Genomic DNA, 23925 nt, shown 5'->3' with positions numbered 1-23925 from the left:
TGTCAGTTTGATCCCATGTAGATAGTTCTTAAAAGAGCATGATCCTCAAGGCAGAGATTCTTTACTAGTTAAGTTAAACTATTGTTTGGTTTTAAGACTTCAGGGGGTATTTTTATCTCAGGACAGTAATTTCAGAGGTTCATCCAGGCTCCATGTCTCCAGAAGGTCTAGAGTTCATGAGAATTTGAAATTCTGTTTGCATTTTCCCCCTTTTGATCAGGATTCTTCTGTAGAAACCTTGATCAAAATGTTCAGTAATGGTAGCCGGGCATCATCCAGTTTTTTTGGTCTCGTGGCAAAGGAGGCAATTAGCCAGACATTCCATATCCTCCTCCTGTTCCTGACTCTCCTTCTTTCTCTGGTGCTCCCAGCCAGTAGAGACCAATTGTTGTGCCGTGGGTGGCTGCTTGCTAGCTTTTAAAATCCCAGACACTACACAACAAACTGGAAGGTAGAACAGAAGCACTAAACATGTTATTTGGCCAGTTAACTGGGTTGTCCCATGAAACCATGACCCTAAACCTCCAAACCAAGAAACCAAATCCGAGGAGGTTTTTGGTTATACAGAAGTAGCCTCAACAGCTACTCTTTTTTTTTGTCATTGTTGTAGCTATCTCTATCATTCAATTTTTGCCAGTTCAACTTTTTACAGGCATACAAAGTTTTGACAGCAATTACAGTAATTGGCTGTGCATCCCTACCCCTAATCAATGCAATGTTTCCTTCACCCTTAACCCACCGTTTCCCTCTTCTCCTACCCCGGTAATGATTAATAAACTTTGTTCTCTATACATTTGCCTTTTATTATCTTTTTATACAAGCGAGGTCATACAATATTTGTCCTTTGTGATTGATTATTAATTGTGACAGATTATTTCTCTAAGCATGTCTTTCCGCTCCATCCATATTGTAGCAGGTATCAACACTTCATTTCTCCTACTGGCCGGGTAGTATTCTGTCATATGTATGTACCACGTTTTGTTTATCCATCCATTCATCCGTTGATGGGAACTTCGGTTGTTTCTACCTTTTGACTATCGTGAATAGTGTTGGACTGAACGCTGGCGTGCAAGCATCTGTTTGAGTCTCTGCTTTCAAGTCTTTTGGTTATATACGTAGGAGTGGAATTGCTAGGTCATATGGTAGTTCTTGGAAACCCTGGTGGTGTAGTGGGTAAGTGCTGTGGCTGCTGACCAAGAGGTCAGCAGTTCGAATCCGCCAAGCGTTCCTTGGAAACTTTGGGGCAGTTCTACTCTGTTCTGTAGGGTCGCTATGAGTTGGAATCGACTCGATGGCAGTGGGTTTCTTTTTTTATGGTAGTTCTTGGAGCCCCAGTGGGACCGTTTTTAAGAATTCAGCTGCTAACCAAAATATTTGCAGTTTGAATCCACCAGCCACTCCTTGGAAGCCCTATGGGGCAGTTCTACTCTGTTCTGTAGGGTCACTGTGAGTTGGAATCACTCAACAGCAACAAGTTTGTTTTGTTTTTATGGCTAACAACGCTGAGCATCTCTTCATGTATTTGGTGACTCTTTGAATATCCTCTTTGGTGAAATGTCTGTTCGGGTCCTTTGCCCATTTTATGATTGGGTTATTTGTCTTTTTGTTGTTAAGTTTTGAAGTTTTATATGTATTTTGATTGTTACATTCTTGTCCGATATCTGGTTCCCGAAGATATTCTCCCAGGCAGTAGCTTGTCTTTTCACTTTTTTGGTAAAGTCTTTTGATGAACAAAAATTTTTATGAGGTCCCATTTATTTATTTTGTCTTTTGCTGTTTGTACTTTTGTTATTACATTACATAATCCATTGTTAAAAGCTAGACCTGACAGCATTACCCCTGCTCTTACTTCTAAGAATTTTATGGTTTTAGTTTGCACATTTAGATCCTTAATCTGTTTTGAATTTGTTTTTGTGTTTGGTGTAAGGCATGGATCCCACTTCATTTTTCTGCATGTGGAAATCCAGTTTTCCCAGCACCATTTATTGAAGAGACTCTTCTTTCCCCATCATATGGACTTAGCACTCTTGTCAAAAATCAGTTAGCCATAAATGTGTGAGTTTATTTCTGGACTCTCAGTTCTATTCCATTGGTCTGTGTGTCTGTTGTTATACCAGTACCAGGCTGTTTTGATTACTGTAGCTGTAAAGTATGTTTTAAAATCAGGAAGTGTTAGCCCTCCTACATTGTTCTTCTCTTTCAGCATTGAGGGCCTCTTGCCGTTCCGTATAAACCTGAGGATTTGTTTTTGTATTTCTGTAAAGAAAGCTGTTTGGGGTTTTCTTGCAGCTATAGGGTCACTATGAATCGGAATCGACTCAACGGCAACAGCTTTGGTTTTTATAGATCACTTTTTTTTTTTGGGGTAGCGTTGACATCTTAACAATATTAAGTCTTCCAATCCATGAATATGAAACATCTTTCCATTTATTTAAGTCTTCTTTAATGTCTTTAAACAGCATTTATAGTTTTCATTGTTTAAGTCTTTCACATCCCTGGTTAAATTTATTCCTAGGCATTTTATTATCTTCGATATTATTGTAAATATAATTGTTCCCCTAATTTTCTTTTCAGATTTCTCATTGCTGGTGTATAGAAATCCAACTGATTTTTCTTTGTTGACCTTGTACCCTGAAACTTTATTAAATTGTTCTATTAGCTCCAGAAGTTTTCTTATGGACTCTTTTGGATTTTCTATGTTTGGCATCATACCATTTACAAATAGAGATAATTTTATTTCTGTTTTCCAACCTAGATACCTTTTATTTCTTTTCCTTGTCTTATTGCTCTAGCTAGGACTTCTAATACAACATTGAATAGAAGTGACGAGAGCAGGCACTCTTTGTCTTGTTCCTGATTTCAAGGGGAAAGCGCTCAGTCTTTCTCTCTGTGTTAAGTATAATGTTGGCTGTCGGTTTTTCATATATGCCTTGAATCATATTGAGGAATTTCCCTTCTATTCCAATCTTTAGGGTTTTCACTAAGAAAGGGTGTTGGATTTTATCCAGTGCTTTTTCTGCGTCTGTGTAAGTAGCAATGTTCCTTTCCCTTGTTCTGTTGATGTGGTGTATTACGTTGATTGATTTTCTAATGTAGAACCATCCCTGCATTTCTGGAATAAATCACGCTTGGTCATGGAGTGCGGCTCTTTTAATATGCTGTTGGATTCTGTGTGCTGGTATTTTAATGAGGATTTTTACATCTATTTTCATAAGAACTATTAGCCTGTAATTTGCTTTTAGAATGGTGTCTTCATCTGGCTTGAGTATCAGAGTTATGTTTGCTTCATAGAATGAATTAGGGACTAGTCCTTGCTTCTCTGTCTTTTGGAAGAATTTAAACAATGTTGGTGTCAATTCTTCTGTAAATGTTTGGTAGAATTCCTTAGTGAAGCCGTTTGGTCCAGGACTGTTTTCTTGTTGCGCGGTTTTTGATCACTGGTTTGATGTTGTCTTCACTTGTTACGGATCTGTTGATACTTTCTGTTTCCACTTGATTCAGTTTGAGTAGGTTGTATGCTTCTAAAAATTTGTCCATTTCATTTATCTACTTTGTTGCCATACAGTTCATAATATTCTGCCATAATTCTCTATTTCTATCAGGTCAGTTATATCCCCTCTTTTTTTATTTTGGTTATTTCATCTTTTCCTTGTCAGTCTAGCTAAATATTTGTCAATTTAAAAAAAAACCAACTTCTGGTTTTATTGATTCTCTTGTTTTTCTGTTTTCAATTTTATTTATCTCTGTTCTGATCTTTGTTGTTTCCTTTCTTCTGGTAGGTTTAAGCTTAGTTCGTTCTTCTCTTTCCAGTTTCTGGAGTTGTTGAGTTAGGCTGTTGATTTGAAATCTTTCTTCCTTCTTCATATACTGCCTTCACTGCATCCCATAAGGTTTCATATGTTGAGCTTTCATTTTTATTTCACTCCAGGAAATTTGTGATTTCTTCCTTGATCCATTGGTAGTTTAATAGTGTGTTGTTTAATTTCCATATGTTCGTGTATTTTCCAGGTTTTTTTATGATGTTGATTTCTGGCTTCACTCCGTTGTGGTAAGAGAAAATACCTTGTGTGATTTCCGTCTTTTTAAATTTATGAAGACTTGCTTTGTAACCTAACGTACGGTCTGTCCTGGAGAATGATCCCTGTGTACTATAGTCAAATGTATATTGTGCTGTTTTGGGATGGAGTGTTCTATGTATGTTTGTTAAGCCTAGTTGTTTTATAGTATCATTCATGTCCCCTGCCTCCTTGTTGGTCGTCTTTTTAGATGCTCTGTCCAACGTTGAAAGTGGTGTATTGAAATCTCCAACTATTGTAGCACTGTATTTCTCCCTTCAGGTCTATTGGCGTTTGCTTTATATATTTAGGTGCCTTGATGTTGGGTGCATATATATTTATTATATATATATATATATATATATATATATATATATATATATATATATATATATATGATTAACTTACCCTTTTATCACTGTCACTCTCTTTATCCCTTCTAACAGATTTTTTCTTAATGTCTACTTTGTCTGATACTTAGATTGACACCCAAGCTGTCTTGGTTATTATTTGCATGGAGTACTTTTTCCACCTTTCACATTCAATCTGTTTGTGTCCTTGAGTTTAAGGTATATCTCTTGTAAATAGGGTATAGTTTTTTTTTTTTTTTTTGGTCCATTCTGCCACTCTCTGCCTTTTGATTGGAGCATTTAATCCATTTACATTCACTGTAATTACTGATAAGAAGTGACTTCTGCCATTTTGTTGTTTCTTTTTTGTGTGTCTCTTTTCTTTGTCCTTTACAACTGCTTGATTTTATGATTGTTTGTTTTATAGTGGGCCTTTTTGGTTCCCTTCTCCTTTTGTGTATTTTGTAATATATTTTCATGGTTTTTACTTAGCAACTTGATTCTTAACATTCTGGAGCAAGTTGGTACCAACTTAACTTCAACAACAAAAGAAATGGTATTTCTATACTATTCCTCTCTCTTCTTTTGCTGTCATTATCACTAATTATGTCTTTATATTTGATGTGCCCTTTAACATAATTTTATTCCTGCTTTTTATATATTCTTAAAAAACATGAAGGAAAAAACGTTTAGAATTATTCTAACTCAAAAAGAAAGATCAGAATTGCTGGCCTCACAGGGACAGGAGAAACCCTGGGATATGGCCCCCAGACACCTTTTCAGCTCAGTAATGAAGTCACTCCTGAAGTTCACCCTTCAGCCAAGGATTGGACAAGCCCATAAAACAAAATGAGAGTAATGGGGCATACCAGCCCAGAGGCAAGGACTAGAAGGCAGGAGGGGACAGGAAAGCTGGTAATGGGGAACCCAGGGTTGAGAAGGGAGAGTGTTGCTAACCAGTGTCATAAAACAATGTTTACTAACTGTTCAGTGAGAAACTAGCTTGTTCTGTAAATCATCTAAGGCACAATAAAAAAATAAATAAAACAATTTTTAAAATATTTAGAATTACTAAGCATGAATACCTTATTAAAAAACCAGCCCTTATATATGTCCGTGCATTTCCCTTTATTAGGGATTATTCCTTTTACCTATGACTTTGAATTACTTTCTAGTGATTTCTCCCTTCCATCTACAGAACTCCCATTAGTTTTTTTTGTAGGGCTGGACTGGTGGGTATGAACTCTCTCAGTCCCTGTTTGCCTGGAAATGTTTTAATTTCACCCTAAGTCTTAAAGGATAGTTTTGCTGGGTATAGTATTCTTGGTTGACAGTCTTTTTTCTTCACTCTTTAGATATATCATTCCATTTCTTCCTGGCCTCCAGTGTTTCTGAGGAGAATTTGGTACTTATTGGGAATTCTTTGCATGCGACTGTTTTCTTCTCTCTAATTGCATTTAGGATTCTCTCTTTGTCTTTACTTTTTGAGAGCCTCACTATGATGCACGTTGGTGCAGATTTCTTTGAGTTAGTCTTGCTTTTGGTCTTTGAGCTTCTTGGATTTGTAGATTCATGTTCTTTGTTAGATTGGAATTTTCATCAAGTATTCCTTCTGTCCTTTTTCTTATCTCTTTCCTGAATACCCATGGTGCATATATTAGGTCTCTTGTTGTTGTCCCATAATTCTATTAAAATGTGTTCAGCCCTCTTGAGCCTCTGTTCTTTTGCTTCTCAGCATGTGTAATTTTAACTATCTTATCCTCTTATTCACCGATTCTTTTTTTCTGCCTGATAAAATCTGTTAGTAAGTCCTTCTGTTGCATTTCTCATTTTCAATTATCATCCCTTTCAGTTGCAGTATCTCTTTTTTTAGATCCTGCTTTTGTTCTTCATAGTTTTTGTCATTTCTTTTAGCTCTTTGTCTGTGTTTTCCCTTAGTTCTTTAATGTTGTTGTGGTCTTCCTTTTTTATTTTTTTCATTATTTGGTCATCCCTAGATGCACTTTAACTCCCTTTGTCATGTTCATTTGGATGTGCCATTGTTTCTCTGTTCTTTGTATGTCTTATGATCTTTTGTTGGGCATTGGAATTTTCAAGGGTGTTAACTTTGTCAGTTTTCCCCAATATTTGATGTTTTTGCCCATTCTACTTTCTGTAAAAAACTCTTAGGTGGGCAAAGCCTTCAGCCTTTGCTTACCATTTCCTCTCCGTCTCTGTGATAGCTCGTTCTCTCTCCTTGGTATAATTAGGATTTGAAAGTTGCAGGTCTCAGTTTTCAACTTTCAATCTGTCCCAAACATACCAGAGAACACAATGTGGTCATTCTCTCTACCAGCTGGCACTGCCACTCAGGCAAGATGTTGTTGTTGTTAGGTGCCGTCGAGTCGGCTCTGACTCATAGCGACCTTACGCACAACAGAACGAAACACTGCCTGGTCCTGCACCATCCTTACAATTGTGCTTGAGCCCATTGTTGCAGCCACTGTGTCAGTACACCTGGTTGAGGGTCTTCCTCTTTTCCACTGACCCTCTACTTTGCAGAGCATGATGTCCTTCTCCAGGGACTGATCTCTCCTGACAACATGTCCAAGGTATGTAAGATGCAGTCTCACCATACTTGCTTCTAAGGAGCATTCTGGCCACACTTCTTCCAAGACAGATTTGTTTGTTCTTTTGGCAGTCCATGGTATATTCAATATTCTTTGCCAACACCACAATTCAAAGGCGTCAACTCTTCTTCAGTCTTCCTTATTCATTGTCCAGCTTTCACATGTATATGATGTGATTGAAAATACCATGGCCTGGGTCAGGCGCACCTTAGTCTTCGGGGTGACATCTTTGCTCTTCAACAATTTGAAGAGGTCCTTTGCAGCAGATTTGCCCAATGCAATGAGTCTTTTGATTTCTTGACTGCTGCTTCCATGGCTGTTGATTGTGGATCCAAGTAAAATGAAATCCTTGACAACTTCAATCTTTTCTCCATTTATCATGATGTTGCTCATTGGTCCAGTTCTGAGGGTTTTTGTATTCTTTATGTTGAGGTGCAATCCAAACTGAAGGCTGTGGTCTTTGATCTTCATTGGTAAGTGCTTCAAGTCCTCTTCACTTTCAGCAAGCAAGGTTGTGTCATCTGCATAACATAGGTTGTTAACGAGCCTTCCACCAATCCTGATGCCCCGTTCTTCTTGATATAGTCCAGCATCTCGTATTATTTGCTCAGCATACAGATTGAGCAGGTATGGTGAAAAAGTACAACCCTGGTGCACACCTTTCCTGACTTTAAACCAATCAGTATCCCCTTTTTCTGTCTGAACAACTGCCTCTTAATCTATGTAAAGGTTCCTCATGAGCACAATTAAGTGTTCTGGAGTTCCCATTCTTTGCAACGTTATCCCTAATTTGTTATGATCCACACAGTTGAGTGCCTTTGCACAGTCAATAAAACACAGGTAAACATCCTTCTGGTATTCTCTGCTTTCAGCCAGGATCCACCTGACATCAGCAATGATATCCCTGGTCCCACGTCCTCCTCTGAAACCAGCCTGAATTTCTGGCATTTCCCTGTCAATATACTGCTGCAGCCATTTTTGAATAATCTTCAGCAAAATTTTGCTTGTGTGTGATATTAATGATATTGTTCTATAATTTCCACATTCGGTTGGATCACCTTTCTTGGGAATAGGCATAAATATGGATCTCTTCCAGTCAATTGGCCAGGAAGCTGTCTTCCATATTTCTTGGCATAGACGAGTGAGCACCTCCAGCGCTGCATCCGTTTGTCGAAACATCTCAGTTGATATTCCATCAATTCCTGGATTCTTGTTTTTCGCGAATGCCTTCAGGGAAGCTTGGACTTCTTCCTTCAGTACCATCGGTTCCTGATCATATGCCACCTCTTGAAATGGTTGAGCATTGACTAATTCTTTTTGGTATAATGACTCTGTGTATTCCTTCCATCTTCTTTTGGTGCTTTTTTGTGTCGTTTAATATTTTCCCCATAGAATCCTTCACTATTGCAACTCGACACTTGATAATTACTGGTGATTTTAATGTAAAAGTTGGAAACAAAGAAGAAGGATCAGTAGTTGGAAAATATGGCCTTGGTGATAGAAACAATGCCCGAGATCAAATGATAGAATTTTGCAAGACCAATGACTTCTTCATTGCAAATACCTCCCTTCACCAACATAAACGGCGACTATACACATGGACCTCGCCAGATGGAACACACAGAAGTCAAATCGACTACATCTGTGGAAAGACACGATGGAAAAGCTCAATACCATCAGTCAGAACAAGGACGGGGCCAACTGTGGAATGGACCATAAATTGCTCATATGCAAGTTCAAGCTGAAAGTGAAGAAAATCAGAGCAAGTCCACGAGAGCCAAAATATGACCTTGAGTATATCCCACCTGAATTTAGAGACCATCTCAAGAATAGATTTGACGCATCGAACACTGGTGACTGAAGACCAGACGAGTTGTGGAATGACGTCAAGGACATCATCCACGAAGAAAGCAAGAGGCACTGAAAAGACAGGAAAGAAATAAAAGACCAAGATGGATGTTGGAGGAGACTCTGAAACTTGCCCTTGAGCATAGAGCAGCTAAAGCTAAAGGAAGAATTGATGAAGTAAAAGAACTGAACAGAAGATTTCAAAGGGCAGCTAGAGAAGACAAAATAAAGTATTATAATGACATGTGCAAAGAGCTGGAAATGGAATACCAAAAGAAAGAACACGCTCAGCGTTTCTCAAGCTAAAAGAACTGAAGAAAAAATTCAAGCCTTGAGTTGCAATAGTGAAGGATTCTGTGGGAATTCAGGCAAGATATTGTGTACTAATTAGTCTGTCCACCAGTGGGTGCAGTCCCCTCTCTGTGGTTATTACTCTCTTGTCTGTTTCTGCAACCGCATTTTTAGTTAGAAAACCCCTACCCAAGGAGCCCCCTTCAGGGCTGGGTGTTGCCCTCCAGTTTGCCCGAGGCTTCTTTCCCTGCTCTGTGGGGGCTGCTTATATCTGAGCTGGCATTCAGGGGAAGCACAGGCAGACTTCCCTCCATTTCAGGAGGAGGAGGGACTGGCACTCCCCAGAAGGGTCTCTGAGAGATCTGTCTTATTGGTTTTGGAGCCCCAGTATCCCTGTGGTGGTTGAGGGAGCAGTCTCCACTTAGGTGACCCACCTCCTACCTGCACGGTAAGGGACCTGCTGTAGGAGTTCATATCAGTCCAGCAGCCAACAGTTACTGGTTGGGGGAGGGGTTTTCACACTCCAGCTGGGCCCCAAGGGAGGTCTGCCTTGTTGCTGTCAGAGCCCGCCCCATGGTATGTTGGCTGTGGATGTGGCCTTCACTCAAAATGCCTGCTTCCTAACACACAGCAGCCCCAGTCAGCAGTCATCAGCTGGAAGGGGGAACAGAGAGACCCAAACTGATCCCCAGGGAGGGCTGTCCTGCTGGTTTCAGAGGCCTGAGCTCTGGGTTACACAGGGAGGCAGGTAGAGTGATGACTATGAGAGCAGACTCCACTGCAGGGTCTTTCTGTATAGCAGTTCCCTTTAGACTTGCAGTCGACAGTGTCCGGTTGTAGGAAGTGCTTGTACACTCCAAACGGACCCCCAAGGAGGTCTGTCTTGTTCATTTTAGAGCAGAACTTCGGGTTGCTTTCTTTTTGTACAGGCAAGGACTATGGTGGTTAGGGAAGCAGGCTCCTTTTCTGGGGCTACTTCCCCCCGTTCACCGCAGCCAGCAGCCTGTGTGGCTGGGGGGAAAGGCAGGGCTGCTGGGAAAGGTGATTCCTACCATATGCAGCTCATTGTTTATTCACTGATTCTTGCTGTCTGCAGTTCCTCACTGCTCCCTGATTCAGGGTCTGTCAAAGCTGAGCACTATTTCCTTGTTGTGTTTCCTGTTATATTTGTGGGGGAGGGTCAAAACGATGGTCTGTTTACACTGCCGTCTTCCCAGAACTACAGTCCATATCATTTTTGAGTTGTTATTGTTGTGAGTGAGAGCAAAGAAATGAGGACTTGTCCTTAGGAATGAAATGGTTGCAAGTCTTTCACTGGGACTGTACCACCGTTATCACTAATAGTTCCTGACATACCTCTCTGCCTAAGAGCTTTCTTTTAAACAGAAGAAAACAGAAATGGCCTGGCCTTTTTAGTTTGTTCCCGGATTTGAATCAAACAAATTAATTCTGGCCGGCTGATTTATTTGTTGTTTTTGCCACTGGCTTAAATAAAATAAATTTAACCAAAAAAAAAAAAAAAAGATCTTATCCTCTAAAACTATTTGCTGTGTCAATAGTATTTCATTTTGATCCTCTCAAATATATTGCTTCTTGAAAGATATGTAATCTTTCTTTTATAAACTCCTAGAACACGGTAATCTCTCCTTCTGCCTAAGGTGTCTCCCGATAAGTAGAGCAACAGCTTATTGTTTAAGCCCAAGATTTAGCTGTGTTAACTCCAGAGGACATGCCAATGATTTCCTTTGTTAGCGCCAGAGGACATGCCAATGATTTCCTTTGTTAACTCCAGAGGACATACCAATGATTTCCTTTGTTAACTCCAGAGGACATGCTAATGATTTCCTTTGTTAACTCCAGAGAACATGCCAATGATTTTATTTTGTAATCGTAAACATTTTATTTTACGTTACTTTAAATCACGTAAATGTATATCCATTCACTAGTCTCTGGGCATAGGGTTAAGGCTTTTCTTTGACAAAGAATCTACACATTCGAATTCAGTTTTGTCTTAATTGCATAACCTGTACCCATTATGCATCTTTTTTGTAAAAACAAGGATTTTTTAAAAAAGTGTATTCATTTTAGAAAGCATGACAAGAAAGTACTGGCAATCAGATCCTACCGTGGTGTTTTTATTTGTATGGTTTTGTTTAGCAAGGACTTACTGTCTTATAGAACCCAAACAAAAACCTAATGTAAGGATATACTGTTTTAAGTCAATCTTCTGTTGTACTCCAGCACTAGGTTTGGTATTTCTTGACTAGTTTTATAGCCATTGTTAGACTTAACCCTTTTACTGAATATATATAATCTTTTTAAAATTAAAACTTAGAGTGTTTTTTTTTTTTTTTTTTTTTGCTTTTGTAGAACCTACTGGGTTGGTGACATTTACAAGACAGAGTCTTGAAGATTTTCCAGAATGGGAAAGGTAATAATCATAAAAGAAGGGCTGTCTTACCATGAGAGGATTCTACCCTACTGCCCCTTTCAATCTCTAATTGCCCTGGTGCCATGGAGTTCATTCCTATAAGTGATTCATTGACAGTGCTCATAGTTGGAAGTCATTCCTTTTGAGTGAAAGTCTGCAACCTTTTGACTTCTAACCTGTTGACTTAGTTTGCTCTTCTGAAACAAAATCGTATTAAAATTGAGGAGTTTGATGTGTGAAGATACTAATATTAAATGGAACACCAATATTTAAATGTTCTTCCTTACTCTTTTTTTTTTTTTTTTTAAATTTGGTTACTGTTTGTTTTTTATTTCTGTAATACAGTTTTTGGGAAGCCTTTTTTATTAAACTAAAATGATGTAGACTGTGCTTGTCTAGAGTGACAAGGATTTTGAAATTTGGCTGTCCATGTGTACTACTGGCAGATTTTATAGAAGTTGCTAATTTGCTCTTTCTTGGATTTTTTTATCTGCAAATACTAAGGATATCAATAACCAATATGATTTAATTCAAATTTGAAACATTCTTCGTGCCCTGAAATATTCACATGGTTCCTAACCTAGAGCAAATCCCCAGTGCACTGAAAGTGTGGACAAACTTTCTACAAACATGTGAGGATATGAGTATTTAAGTGTGCATTCATGTTAACCAGTGCCTCTCCTTTTCACTTGCTAACAGCTTTTATCGTAGTTTGTAATTGTTTTGTTTGAAATTAGTGATGAAGGAAATTAATAAAAATTAATTTCCCTTATTTTTCTTAAGGCATCCATCAAAGATATTTAATTGTGAGTTGAAAGACAAAGTACCTTAGTTCAGGAGGCTGAAGGCATGGCTGAGGTGATTATTAATAGAGAAAGTAGAGAAAAGGTTAAGCAACCTGAAGGAAAAAAAAACTAGCGAGGAAAGGAAGAGAACAGGTATAGCATTTTGTAGTCATGGCGTATTAGAGATGAAAGAGACCCCAGGAAGTCACCTGGTCCAGCTGCCTACTGAAAATATCAGCTGCCTCTGTAATACCTGTGACAGATGGAGACTAGACAGTTCCAGTGATGGGAAATTCACCATTTTATCTCAGCCTAGTCCAGTGTTAAAAAAAAAAAAAAAGTCCAGTGTTAGCTGTGTGTATTATTATCTAATTCTCTCATTTACTAAACGTCTGTCTTTCAAATGACTCTTTCCCCACTATTCCTGATTCTTCCTTCTAGAGCTACAATTAATAAATCTAATTTTTTTTTTTAATGTTAGACATTCTTTAAAAATACTTTCTGGACCTGCCCTACCTCTGCCAGTATACACAGTCCTTTCTTCTCCATACTAAACTTATTCTTTCTATTGCATGTATAATACAGATTCCAAACACTGTATCTCTGATATGCCTCCTGTTTATTGATCCCTGTTAAGATATGGTGCCTAGAACTGAAAGTAACACTCTACTGTGTTATCTAACCAGAAGAGAGCACAGAGGATTGTTTTCCTTAGCTCTTTCTGTTAGTCTCTAATAGGAACACAGACGTTCACGTCACTTTGGTGTAGATCTTGAAAGATCAGTCAGAGAACTTATTTTTCATTCAGCTCAGGGTCTCCACTCTGCATCTGACTGTTACTTGGTACTAGCATGAAAACCATGGTGGCATAGTGGTTAAGAGCTACCGCTGCTAACCAAAAGGTCAGCAGTTAAGATCCACCAGGTGCTCCTTGTAAACTCTATGGAGCAGTTCTACTCTGTCCTGAGTGCTATGAGTCGGAATTGACTTAATGGCAACGGGTTTTTGTTTTTTTGGCTTAGTGTGGCAGGATGCCCATTTGTACATCACCATCTGGGAGAGAAGGGACAGGCAGAGATGCAGAGACCAGCAAGGCTGCTGTGTCAGCAAGGTGCCATAGCTTTGCCCCTAAGTAAGACCAAGATGTTCCCCCTTGACTTTGATAGACAGAGTTTAACTTGATGCCTTTTCTAACTCTTTTTTATTTCATTGATCTCTTTTTTGTTTTAGCCGCTTCGTAAGTAAGTTGGAGAATGTAATTAAAATCAGTCTCCCAGACTCCACTGAGCCAGAACATGCATTCACATAAAGAGGGAGGATGAAGAAGAGATGAGGATTGTTGGTGTTTCTGAGAGTAAGGGGCTAAATGGGTGCCAGGAGATCTGAGGCTTTCCTGAATTCTGAGCTTCCTGGCATGTTAGAGTTAAACCCTAACTGTTCAGTAAACACCTTAGCCAGCCTTAGTAATCACTGAGAGCCAGAATAGTGTGTGTCTTTGATTCCTGGGGCAGGGATGTGGGGGATTTGCTGCCATCCTAAGGGAAGACCTACCAGGAAGTTGGAGGATGTTTTTTAAAAAAAAAGTTTCTAGCAGTTTCATAATTTTATTGACAACTTCAGTACAAGTTGCCAGCTTTAGTAGTGAGGAACAGGTGACAACAGATGGGATTCTGCCTTGAAGTTCTAACTGACAACCAGAGATTTCTGGATCGTGCTTTATCTTTCCAGTAGTATCCTCATAGGAGATCTCCCTCTGCGTAATATCCTTAGGGAAGTAGGACCTAAAGAAAAGGAAGTAAAAAAAAAAGAAACAAAAAACTTGGGTACTACTTTCTACATGAGATTTGCAGAGTAATTTTTCAGAAGCTGTAGCATAGTGGTTAAGAGCTTGGACCGTGGTATTAGGCTTCCTGGGTTCAAATCCTCAGGCTTCGTTTACGGCCTTTGACGAGTTACTTAAGTGCTTTCTGTGCTTTTGTTTTCTCATCTGTAAAAGGAGATAAAAATAGGGTTGTTGTGATGATTAAATTAATTAATGCAAATGAAGTTCTTTGAACAGAACCTGTACTGAATTATCTCCTGACTTTAAGGTACCAGTCAGTCGGGCTGGAGCTTTGCCAGAAATGCGTTTAGACTCATTGAAACCAGGAAGGGAACAAATTTCAGTGAGTAAATAGTGCTTCCTCAGCTAACCTTCTAAATTGTTTTAAAATATATAATCCCCCCTAGAATTATTACCATCCTAGTATAATTTCCATAGGTTAGCTTAGCTCTCATCTGTTATATTCAATTATAATTTATACTTTTTATTCAGTAAATGAACAGGGGAAAAACTCTAAGAAGGAAAAATGTCATAAAATGCTGTCAATAAAATGAAATTGATTTTCAATTTAAATGTAAGCCAGCTAAACACCTTAGTGACCATAGTTTATAAAAAGGAAAGAAAATAACTGCCTTCTGTAGGCACTAAGTTCATCTGTCAACCTTATTAATATAGAAATAGATTGGAATTTCTGTGGTAGGTATTTTCATCAACCCCCCCACCCCACGAACACACATACACGTCTGCAAATTGCTGAAAGGAGAGCCCCTCTGAGAATCATGTATGATTCATTGCCCAATCTTCCTATGGCTCTTTTTTTAGGTTGCTAATAATGATAAAACTTTATAGACCTTAATTTTTTTTCTACTTTGAGAAGTTTTTCAACTATCTTAAAGAGGAGAAACTTTGATATCATGTAGAAGAAAAACAGGTTTCAAAAGAGTTTATAATCCCATTTTAACTTAAATGTGTATATTTACATATTTGAGTAGGAAAAAACTTTGGAGAATCTACACCAAAAATGTTAACAGGCATCTATTTCTGGTTTTTATATTTGGGTGGTTGCATTTTTTCTTTTATTGTTACCTATAATTTCAGATTTTTCTGTAGCGAATTACTTGCTGTTAAACAAACAAATAAGGGAGTATCTTTTTAAATTATAGATGTGAGAAGCCCCTGACTCGGTTACATGTCACTTATGAAGGCACTATAGAAGGAAATGGCCAAGGCATGCTCCAGGTAGGTGAATCATAGCAGTGTGCGTGCGTTTGGGACTTTCTCTTGTCAAGCTTCTGAAAGTAGAAAAAATTTGAGAAGCTGTTTATTTATCTCCTAAACTGATTTAATGCAAAGAAGCATAATAGCAGGATGGAGAAAACACCAAACAGATCACTTTGACAGCCTTGGTAATGTAGTTATTGTCAGTGCACGCTCTCTGTTTCTCACATGTGCCTCTTGAAAAGAACCTTTGACAGAAAATCCCAGGATCTGGACAACATCAGGCCTCTCGGTTCAGACACTGATTGTAGGTTGACAGTGGAGGAAGTTTCTAGGGTATGGTCTTGACGAGCTGTCACCAGGCGGTTTTGTTCTTTTTCTTTAAAGGCTCCTGCTCTCCCCAAATGATGACCAACTTGAGATGTTTTCTGTCACCAACAGCCTTGTTTAGGTCTCAGAGTCAGACAGTTTAAAATTGATTGATAAGAAAGGCCTCACTCCCATATATAACTGTTTTAGGTACAAGAGCCAACTGTGCTTACTAACGTCATTTCCTAGTTTTAGAGCAGGTAATTTTGTCCACCCTTAAATCTTTCCTGTTAATTTGTGTTATTGCCTTTACTCTAAAAAAATATTTTTGGAAAAAGAGGTTAACAGAACACTTTGTGTACCTATCTAGCTGTAAAAAAATGCTGCAACACCTAACCTAAGCACGTTTTCCTTTTGTTTTACAGTGATTTTTTTTAAATTCACTAATCATAGACAAAATGTTTTGTATTCTTGTCCCATTTATAAGAGCATTGTAAATTTAATTTTTATTGAAAAAAGCTTGCACAAAATTTATACTGGGAGTAACAGATTTTTCTTCTTAGCTCTTTATTTGATGCCTTTTATCAGGTCAGAAGCTGGAGAAAGCAGTTGCCTGAGAACGGGCTGATTTGTTTGAATACATAATGTATATTGTAAAATGACTACACTGATTTGTGTATTTTGGCTAGTTATTTATACTTACGCTCCAAGTGTCTAGTGAAATAGATTCTTTTTTTAGCATAGCCTTTTATTTAGAAAAAATTTAGACGTATGTGTAATTCTAATCTTCAAAGAGACAAAGCATGTTTTGTGTTAAATCACCTTCTTCCAGTGATAATTTGAGCTCATAAACAGTATTTAGGATAGCTTAATTAATAATGTTCTATACTTTTGAAAAAAAGGGGTACTTTTATTTAAAAATATGCTTGAAATATGCTTAAATGAATATCACTTACTTCTCACATTTCCTTTTTGGTGAAGTTTTTTCCTACGTTAACGTCATGGATTAACTGAGGGAGTCTTAATGCACGTGAAGTGAACAAAACCACTGCTAGTTAGCGCCACACAGATCCTGACCTTTTATTACACTATAATTCAACAAGGAATTACTTAGCAACATTCAAGGTTGAGATTCTCCCCTCTTCCCTGGAATAAATTATAGATGAAATGTGAGCCCTCAGTAGATTAAAAGAATACCATAAAGGCTGCTAGCACTATTAATTGTTCTCCCTGCCCATGCCATGTATCCCCAGGAGATCAGGGGATATTGTATTGCAATGCTCAAAGCTCCTTGTGTGGAATATAAATTACATTATGCTGAATGGCAACAACAAGACCTCTCTAAGCAGTGTTATCATTTCTCTCTTTTCATCAAGTTATAATTCAGAAACTAAGTAATCTGAACAAGTAGCTTTAAAGTGACTTAGAAAATGACTGGCTAAAAATACAGAAGCATTTATATGCTTGTTTTCATGTACTGGAACAGGCTTCTCACCTGTGGTTTTTTTTTTTTTTTTTTTAGAGAACCTTTTATTAGAACTTTTTTAAGTATTAGAAACTTCGATTTTCTAAAAGACCCCTGCTTTTAGAGGCATACTGAGTTTAGTGCGTTTATTCTATGCACACTTTTCAAGTAATGAATGCTGCCCTTTTTGTTCAAAGAATGAACAATAGCACACACGTTGAATGCATTTCATAGATCATTACCAAGTAGTACATAAGATGGATAGAGCTTATCTTTTTATTTTAGTTCTGTACCTTGTTCCAGTAAAAATTAAGTTTAGCCAATCCCAAACCTTCTCTGTTTCTGCTTTGCATTCACAGTAGGTCCTCAGCCAGCCTTAGTTCTCATGTGCTGACCGTTTTAATTCTTCGCTAGGCCTCCTGTCTTTCCTCTACTTTCTTTCCCACTGCCTGTCTGAGATTCTAGTAGTACTTGTCTGAACTATTCAGTAGTCACCTAACCATTCCTTTTGCTTTTCATCTTATACTTTTCCAGTCTATTCTTTAAAGTCCTGCCTGTATTATCTTCCTAAAACACATATCCAATTGTTACTTTCCTTTTTAGAGTCTTTCCCAGAACCTTCAGAATTAAGCAGAAAATTCTTAGCGTGGCATTCTAGACCCCAGACCGCTCTTCCCACCTCATTGTCAACTGTAACCTTCCGCATACTCTGCGTTGCAGGCAGGCAGGAGGAATCGCTGAGCATTCCTTTTATATAGCTACTTACCTTTGTTTTTTTCTCTGTGTCCTTGTGCATATTATTTCCTTAGCCTACGTGTCAGCTAAATCTGGATTGAATGCCACATTCTCTGTAAAGCTTCCCTATGCTCCCTTCATATTCCAATTCCAATTAATTGTATTACTTGGAAAGTATCAGATTCTTTAATAGTCATCATTATGCTTCTGTGGCCAACTCCCATCTAGACTGTAAATGCTGTGAGGCCAGGCACCAGGTTTATTCATCTTTGTTTTCCCTGGTTCCACGCAATACTCAGTGAGTATTTGTTGAACAGTTTAAGCCATAGTTGATCCAATGCATAAAGATTTCATATGTAGTAGATAACTAATTTAATCAACTGTCTAGTTTTGCTAAAATTGTTTTTCTGTGTACACTAAAGAGTTACTTCTTTTTGGCATTGATTTAGTACCCCAGAAAATACACCCAAATATATTATTCCCTGTGGTAACTCATTTCAAGAACTTGACCAGTGGTATTTTTCAGTTTTCCAAATTCTGCTTTGGTAAAAGACGACTGTTTTTATTTTGCCTTCTAATAATTTGTCTTTCACATGTATTTCTGTGTATCAAAAGATTCATATTTTTGTTTTACTCTTTTGTAAAATAGGCTTCATATATCCTTTAGTATCATAATTGCCTCAGGAAACACAACTAAGCTTAAAGCAATCTTATATTTGACAAGAGTCTGAAAGCATATAAGCCCCCTTTGCTGTGCTTAATAAATTGTTTTATTAGTGTGTATGACTATGTATATACACAAGTTTTGTGTGTGTGTATAATCTTCACTCCTCAAATTGAGTAATCTAAAGCAAAGATGGAAACCATTCTTTATATATTGCCCCATAGGGCATAGCGTAGTATCACACATATTGTAGTGCTTAGTAAGTTTAAGGCAAACTGAAATAATGCTGGTGGGTTGAATTTGCTTTCTACCAAGGATTACGTAACTCACTTTTATTAGTAGGGGCTTGGGGATTCTGTCATAGCACTCCACAGGAAACTTAACGTATAAATTTAAACTAAATATGAAATATTTTAGTTGAATCTTTGTTGTTGTGAAACTGGGTTTTCTGTCTTTCTTTCCTTTTTGGGGAGGAAGGTATAGTTTTTTAAAAATATAGCTTGTAATGTTCATACAATTTGGGGTTTGGAGCTAAATTCAGAAGGACAAAAATTCTATTCTTTCATTCTTCCACAGAAGAAAAAGCTTATAAAAGGAAAGATCAATCACTGAACCTTCGTTTGTACAGGACAAGTGTTTGTTATATGTTATGTAAGAAAGATAATTATATTAAAGTCATGTGAAATACATAAAGGGAAATTGAGTGAGTGATTGGGAAATGGTCTTAAAACCTTTCCCAGATAAAGATCTCCCTTGATTTGTTGCTCCTGAGGCACTAATAAGGCTTATAAGTAGAAGTTCATAAACTACATTGAGGCTTCCTAGGTAAAAGTACCTAAAAGCTCCATTATCCAGGTTCCTCCCGAAGTTTTGGGGTACAGAGAAACATACAGAAATGTTAATTGCAATGAGATGAAAGAGTGCAAGCAACAGTAACCTGTCTTCCCTGGGAAGATTGCTAATTTAGGGATTGTATTTTAGAGGAAAGGAAGATATTAGAGCTTAGAGGAAGTGTGCCTCTCTATCATGTATGTGAGTTTTTAACATCATTCAACATGCCACATTTTCCCAAATACAGGTGGATTTTGCAAATCGTTTTGTTGGAGGTGGTGTAACTAGTGCAGGACTTGTGCAGGAAGAAATCCGATTTTTAATCAATCCTGAGTTGATTGTATCACGACTCTTCACGGAGGTGCTGGATCACAATGAATGTCTTATCATCACAGGTTAGTTTTTGGAAGTCTGGACAATGCATTAGTTTTCTCCATTCAGATACGGCTTTTCTCTGCCATGGGCATTAGTTGTCAGTATTTTAACGTTCTTTTATTTATTCCTGCCTTTTGAAATTGTTACAGTCTTGTTTTTCTAACCTAATTTTGAGAAAGACATTTACTCCTACTCTTTTTTTTTTTTTTGGTATCTTTAGGGATAAAAATGATTCGGTTACCCTTCAGTTTTACATTTTGTGATATAATACTGCTCTTCGAAAGAACAGTGGCATGCCTTTGAGCATATATTCTATTTTTCTTCCTTTACGTTTGGGAAATCATTTGTTACACTTCAGTGTGAAGACACGATATAAATATAAAAAGCTCAGTTATAGTGTTTGAAGAAAGTCAGTACAACAGTGAGCTTTATAAAAGGGAAATAAATCAGTATTACATTTACCCTGATTCTCATCCTAACAGAGAAAGTGTGATTATATTATTGCAGCTCCTTGATTTAAGTTAATGTGGGAGGAGAAAAGGGGGAAATTTAGTTAAATTTATACTTAAGGCCTGTTATAGAGACTAAAAATTGTTTTTCTTCACTTAAATTTCTCCAAATTGAGGTGTCAATATATTAGAGTATTTTGCTGTGAATGAGATACTAAAAAAAAAAAAAAAAATTAGCTCTTAAGAGACTCTTAATCGGCCACCATAGGTAAGTTAAGCCTTTTATTTGAGTGCTTAAAAAAGTATTATATATAAACCATAATCAGCCTTCTACTGCTGGTGTTTTTTTTTTTTTTTTTTTCTTGCAAAAATGGGTTTCTTATTTCATCTTGAAATCTGTTCCTGCTTTGATATTAGGTGTAGGAGACTAAAGTTCCACCTGGGTCAGAAAATTCGGTTTATTGTTATTTCAAAAGACCATAATGGGAGAAAACCATTCCCTGTGAGTTATATTGAGTGTGTATTCAAAGTTAACCTCCAAAGAGATATATGGCAAAACTAAGACTGCAAGGTCTAATCTCTTTTTTTTTTTTTCTTTTTCTTAATAAACTTTTTTTTTAACTGTACTTTAGATGAAGTTTTGCAGAACAAACTAGTTTCTCATTAAACAGTACACATATTGTTTCATGACGTTGGTTAACAGCCCTCTTGCTTCTTGACCTTGAGTTCCCAATTACCAGCTTTCCTGTCCCCTCCTGCCTTCTATCTCTTGCCCCTGGGATGGTATGACCCTTTAGTCTCGTTTTATTTTATGGGACTGTCTAATGTTTGGCTGAAGGGTGAACCTCAGGAGTGACTTCATTACTGAGCTCAAAGAGTGCCTGGGGGCCATACTCTCAGGGTTTCTCCAGTCTCTGTCAGGCCAGTAAGTCTGGTCTTTTTTGTAAGTTAGAATTTTGTTCTACATTTTTCTCCATCTCTGTCCAGAACCCTCTATTGTTGATCCCTGTCAGATCAGTCAGTGGCGGTAGCCGGACGTCATCTAGTTGTACTGGACTCAGCTGGTGGAGGCCATGGTAGTTGTGGTCCCTTAGCCCTTTGGACTAATCTCCCTTGAATCTTTAGTTTTCGTAATTGTCTTTTGCTACTGAAGGGGCGAGACCAATGGAGTATCTTAGATGGCTCCTTACAGGCTTTTAAGACCCCAGATGCTACTCACCAAAGTAGAATGTAGAACATTTTCTTTATAAACTATGTTATGCCGGTTGAGCTAGATGTTCCCCGAGACCATGGTCCCCACAGCCCAGCAGTTCAGCTCCTCGGGGAGTTTGGATGTGTCTGTGAAGCGTCCATGACCTCCAAGGTCTAATCTTAAAGTCACACTCTGCCTCGGGTGCATTTGCAGCAACCCTCAGAAGAGTAGCCCAGTTTTATGCCTTATGTTTTGCTTTCAGAATTCTCTCTTTCTCTTTTAATAGTTTGATTATGACTTTTGATTATGACTCTGACTTTATCCTACTTCATGTTCATGAGCTTTTTAAATGTTTAATGTTTTTCATCAAATTTAGGAAGTTTTTGGCTATTATTTCTTTAAATATTCTTTCTTTCCTTTCCTACTAGAAATCCCATTATACATTTGTTGGTACGCTTGATAGTTTGCCATAGGTCTCTGAGACTTTGTTCATTTTTCTTCATTTTTTTTTTTTCCTTTCTGTTTTCGGGCTGAATAATCTCAGTTGACCTGTCTTTAAGTTCACTAATTCTTCTACCCTTTGCAATCTTCAGTTGAGCCCTTCTAGTGAGTTTTTTCTTTTATTTATTGTACTTTTCAACTCTAAGAATTTCCATTTGGTTCTTTTTTAAATATATAATTTGTATCTTTTTTTGATGTTTTCTATTTGTGAGGCATCACTGTCATACTTTAGCTCTTTAGATATAATTTCCTTTAGTTCTTTAAACATATTTAAAATAGCTGATTTAAAGACATCTGGGCCTCTTTAGGAACAGTTTCTATTGACTGCTTTTTTTCCTAGGTATAAACAAGAACTTTCTTGTTTCTTTGCTTGTCTCATTTTTTTTATTGTTGTTGAAAAGTAGACATTTAAAATAATGTAATGTGGTACTGTGGAAATCGGATTTTTCTCTCTTCCCAGAGCTTGTTGTTGTTGCTGTTTATTTATTGACTTTCCTGAACTAAGTCTGTAGAGTCTGTATTGTTTGTAATGTGTGGCTACTGAAGTCTCTGCGGTTAGATTTGTGTCAGCTAATGATTGGACAGAGATTTTCTTAAATGCCTGGAACCAATAAGTCTTCCAGACTTTGCCAAGGGACTTTGCATATGTGTGTGTTGCAAGTTGGAGCATGCCTTCAGCACTCTACCTGGCAGTTGACAGCTCTGCCTTAGCCTTCGCTTCCTGATTACACAGTGTCAAGATCAGCCAGAGGTGAGCGCTTCGATTTTCTCAGGTCTTTCCTGATCGTAAGCACAGCCCTGAGCTTGTTGGTCTATATTCTCAGGAATGTTTTAGAGCTTTTCAAACCCTCCTATGGACATCTCATTCCTTAGCTTTCCATTTTAAAGTTTTTCATTAGTCTGTTGGTTGTCCCGGGAAACCTATGACTGCTAACCAAAGGCCAGCAGTTGGAATCTAGCAGGGGGTCTTTGGAAATCCTGTGGGGCAGTTCTACTCTGTCCTATAGGGTCGCTATGAGTCGGAATCGACAGGATTGCAACAGAACAAGTTGTTTGTCCCAACCCAAACTGCCTCAGGTGGCCACAGCGTTAAACAGTTGCCTGTAATTGCTTTAAAGAAACAGCCCAGGGGAATAGGGTTATATATTCACCAAACAGAAAACTTTTATGTCTATGTATCTGCTTTATATATTCTCCAAACAGCACAACAGTCACCCAGAGCTACTGTTACACTGTTTGGTATTAAAGCTATTTGCTGGATGGTATGGAGGGATGAAAAAGAAAATGAAAAGTAAAGTCTAGAGCTTTAATTCCTTCCCCTCTATGCATACTTACTGAACGAATTTAACTCACGGCTACTCCAAGGAGAATCCTAGCAAATAGAGGGAATATGCTGCCTGGTTAAAAGCATTTGCCTGTTTGCATGACCTGTTTCATACTCATTTAAAAGTCTGATACCAAGCAGATGCCCCACAATAACGATAAATTTAATTTATTTCCAATTTCTCAAGCCATTCCACAGGTTTCAGGCAGCCCAGTCACAGCCATTAGCTAGCTGAGCCTGGGTGCGTCACTGAAGGAATGGAGTTGACCAGGCAGAGAGATTGCAGTGCATGGTTGAGGGGCTCCTAAGAAGGGAGATGGCAGAAATCCAGACAGCAAATAGATGATGAAATGGCCGTTTCCATTAAGGGAACATCACATCTCAGATATTAATTAGGAGGCACTATAATAAAGTTAAGTGGATTTGGAAAAAAATGCTGAGTTAAAAGTCACCCCAAATGTCCTTTGCCTGAGGTAACCACAGATCTGAAGGTGGGTCCTGGATCTGCAGTTTTCTGTTTGTTTACAGTGGTTGCAGGTAGGTTAGAGACAGACATAACTCCAGAGGGGTCCTTTTTTAGGCTGGAGGCAAACTATCTTTAAAAATAGAAAAAAATTCTAATGTTCCCAGGGGAAATGACAGCCTTTGTTTTCAGCAGCATTAATGGCAGA

General features: G+C 38.0%; 1 protein-coding gene across 7 annotated transcripts in view; it reads left to right on the top strand.

Moving 5' to 3' along the window:
* PARG (poly(ADP-ribose) glycohydrolase) overlaps positions 1-23925 on the top strand; it is a 163986-nt gene that overhangs the window by 85532 nt on the left and 54529 nt on the right. For all 7 annotated transcript variants that reach the window (XR_007513385.1, XM_049854648.1, XM_049854647.1 and 4 more), the window contains 3 exons: positions 11524-11584; positions 15355-15430; positions 19661-19808. Coding sequence is in view for 6 of the 7 variants with exons in the window: in XM_049854648.1 (XP_049710605.1) it covers positions 11524-11584; positions 15355-15430; positions 19661-19808 (285 nt within the window). In the remaining variant the exon portion in view is untranslated. The remainder of the gene's footprint in view (positions 1-11523; positions 11585-15354; positions 15431-19660; positions 19809-23925) is intronic.

The sequence above is a fragment of the Elephas maximus genome, chromosome 16 (assembly GCF_024166365.1).
Source record: "Elephas maximus indicus isolate mEleMax1 chromosome 16, mEleMax1 primary haplotype, whole genome shotgun sequence".
Lineage (NCBI taxonomy): Eukaryota > Metazoa > Chordata > Mammalia > Proboscidea > Elephantidae > Elephas > Elephas maximus.
This window is presented reverse-complemented; position numbering and strand designations above follow the sequence as displayed.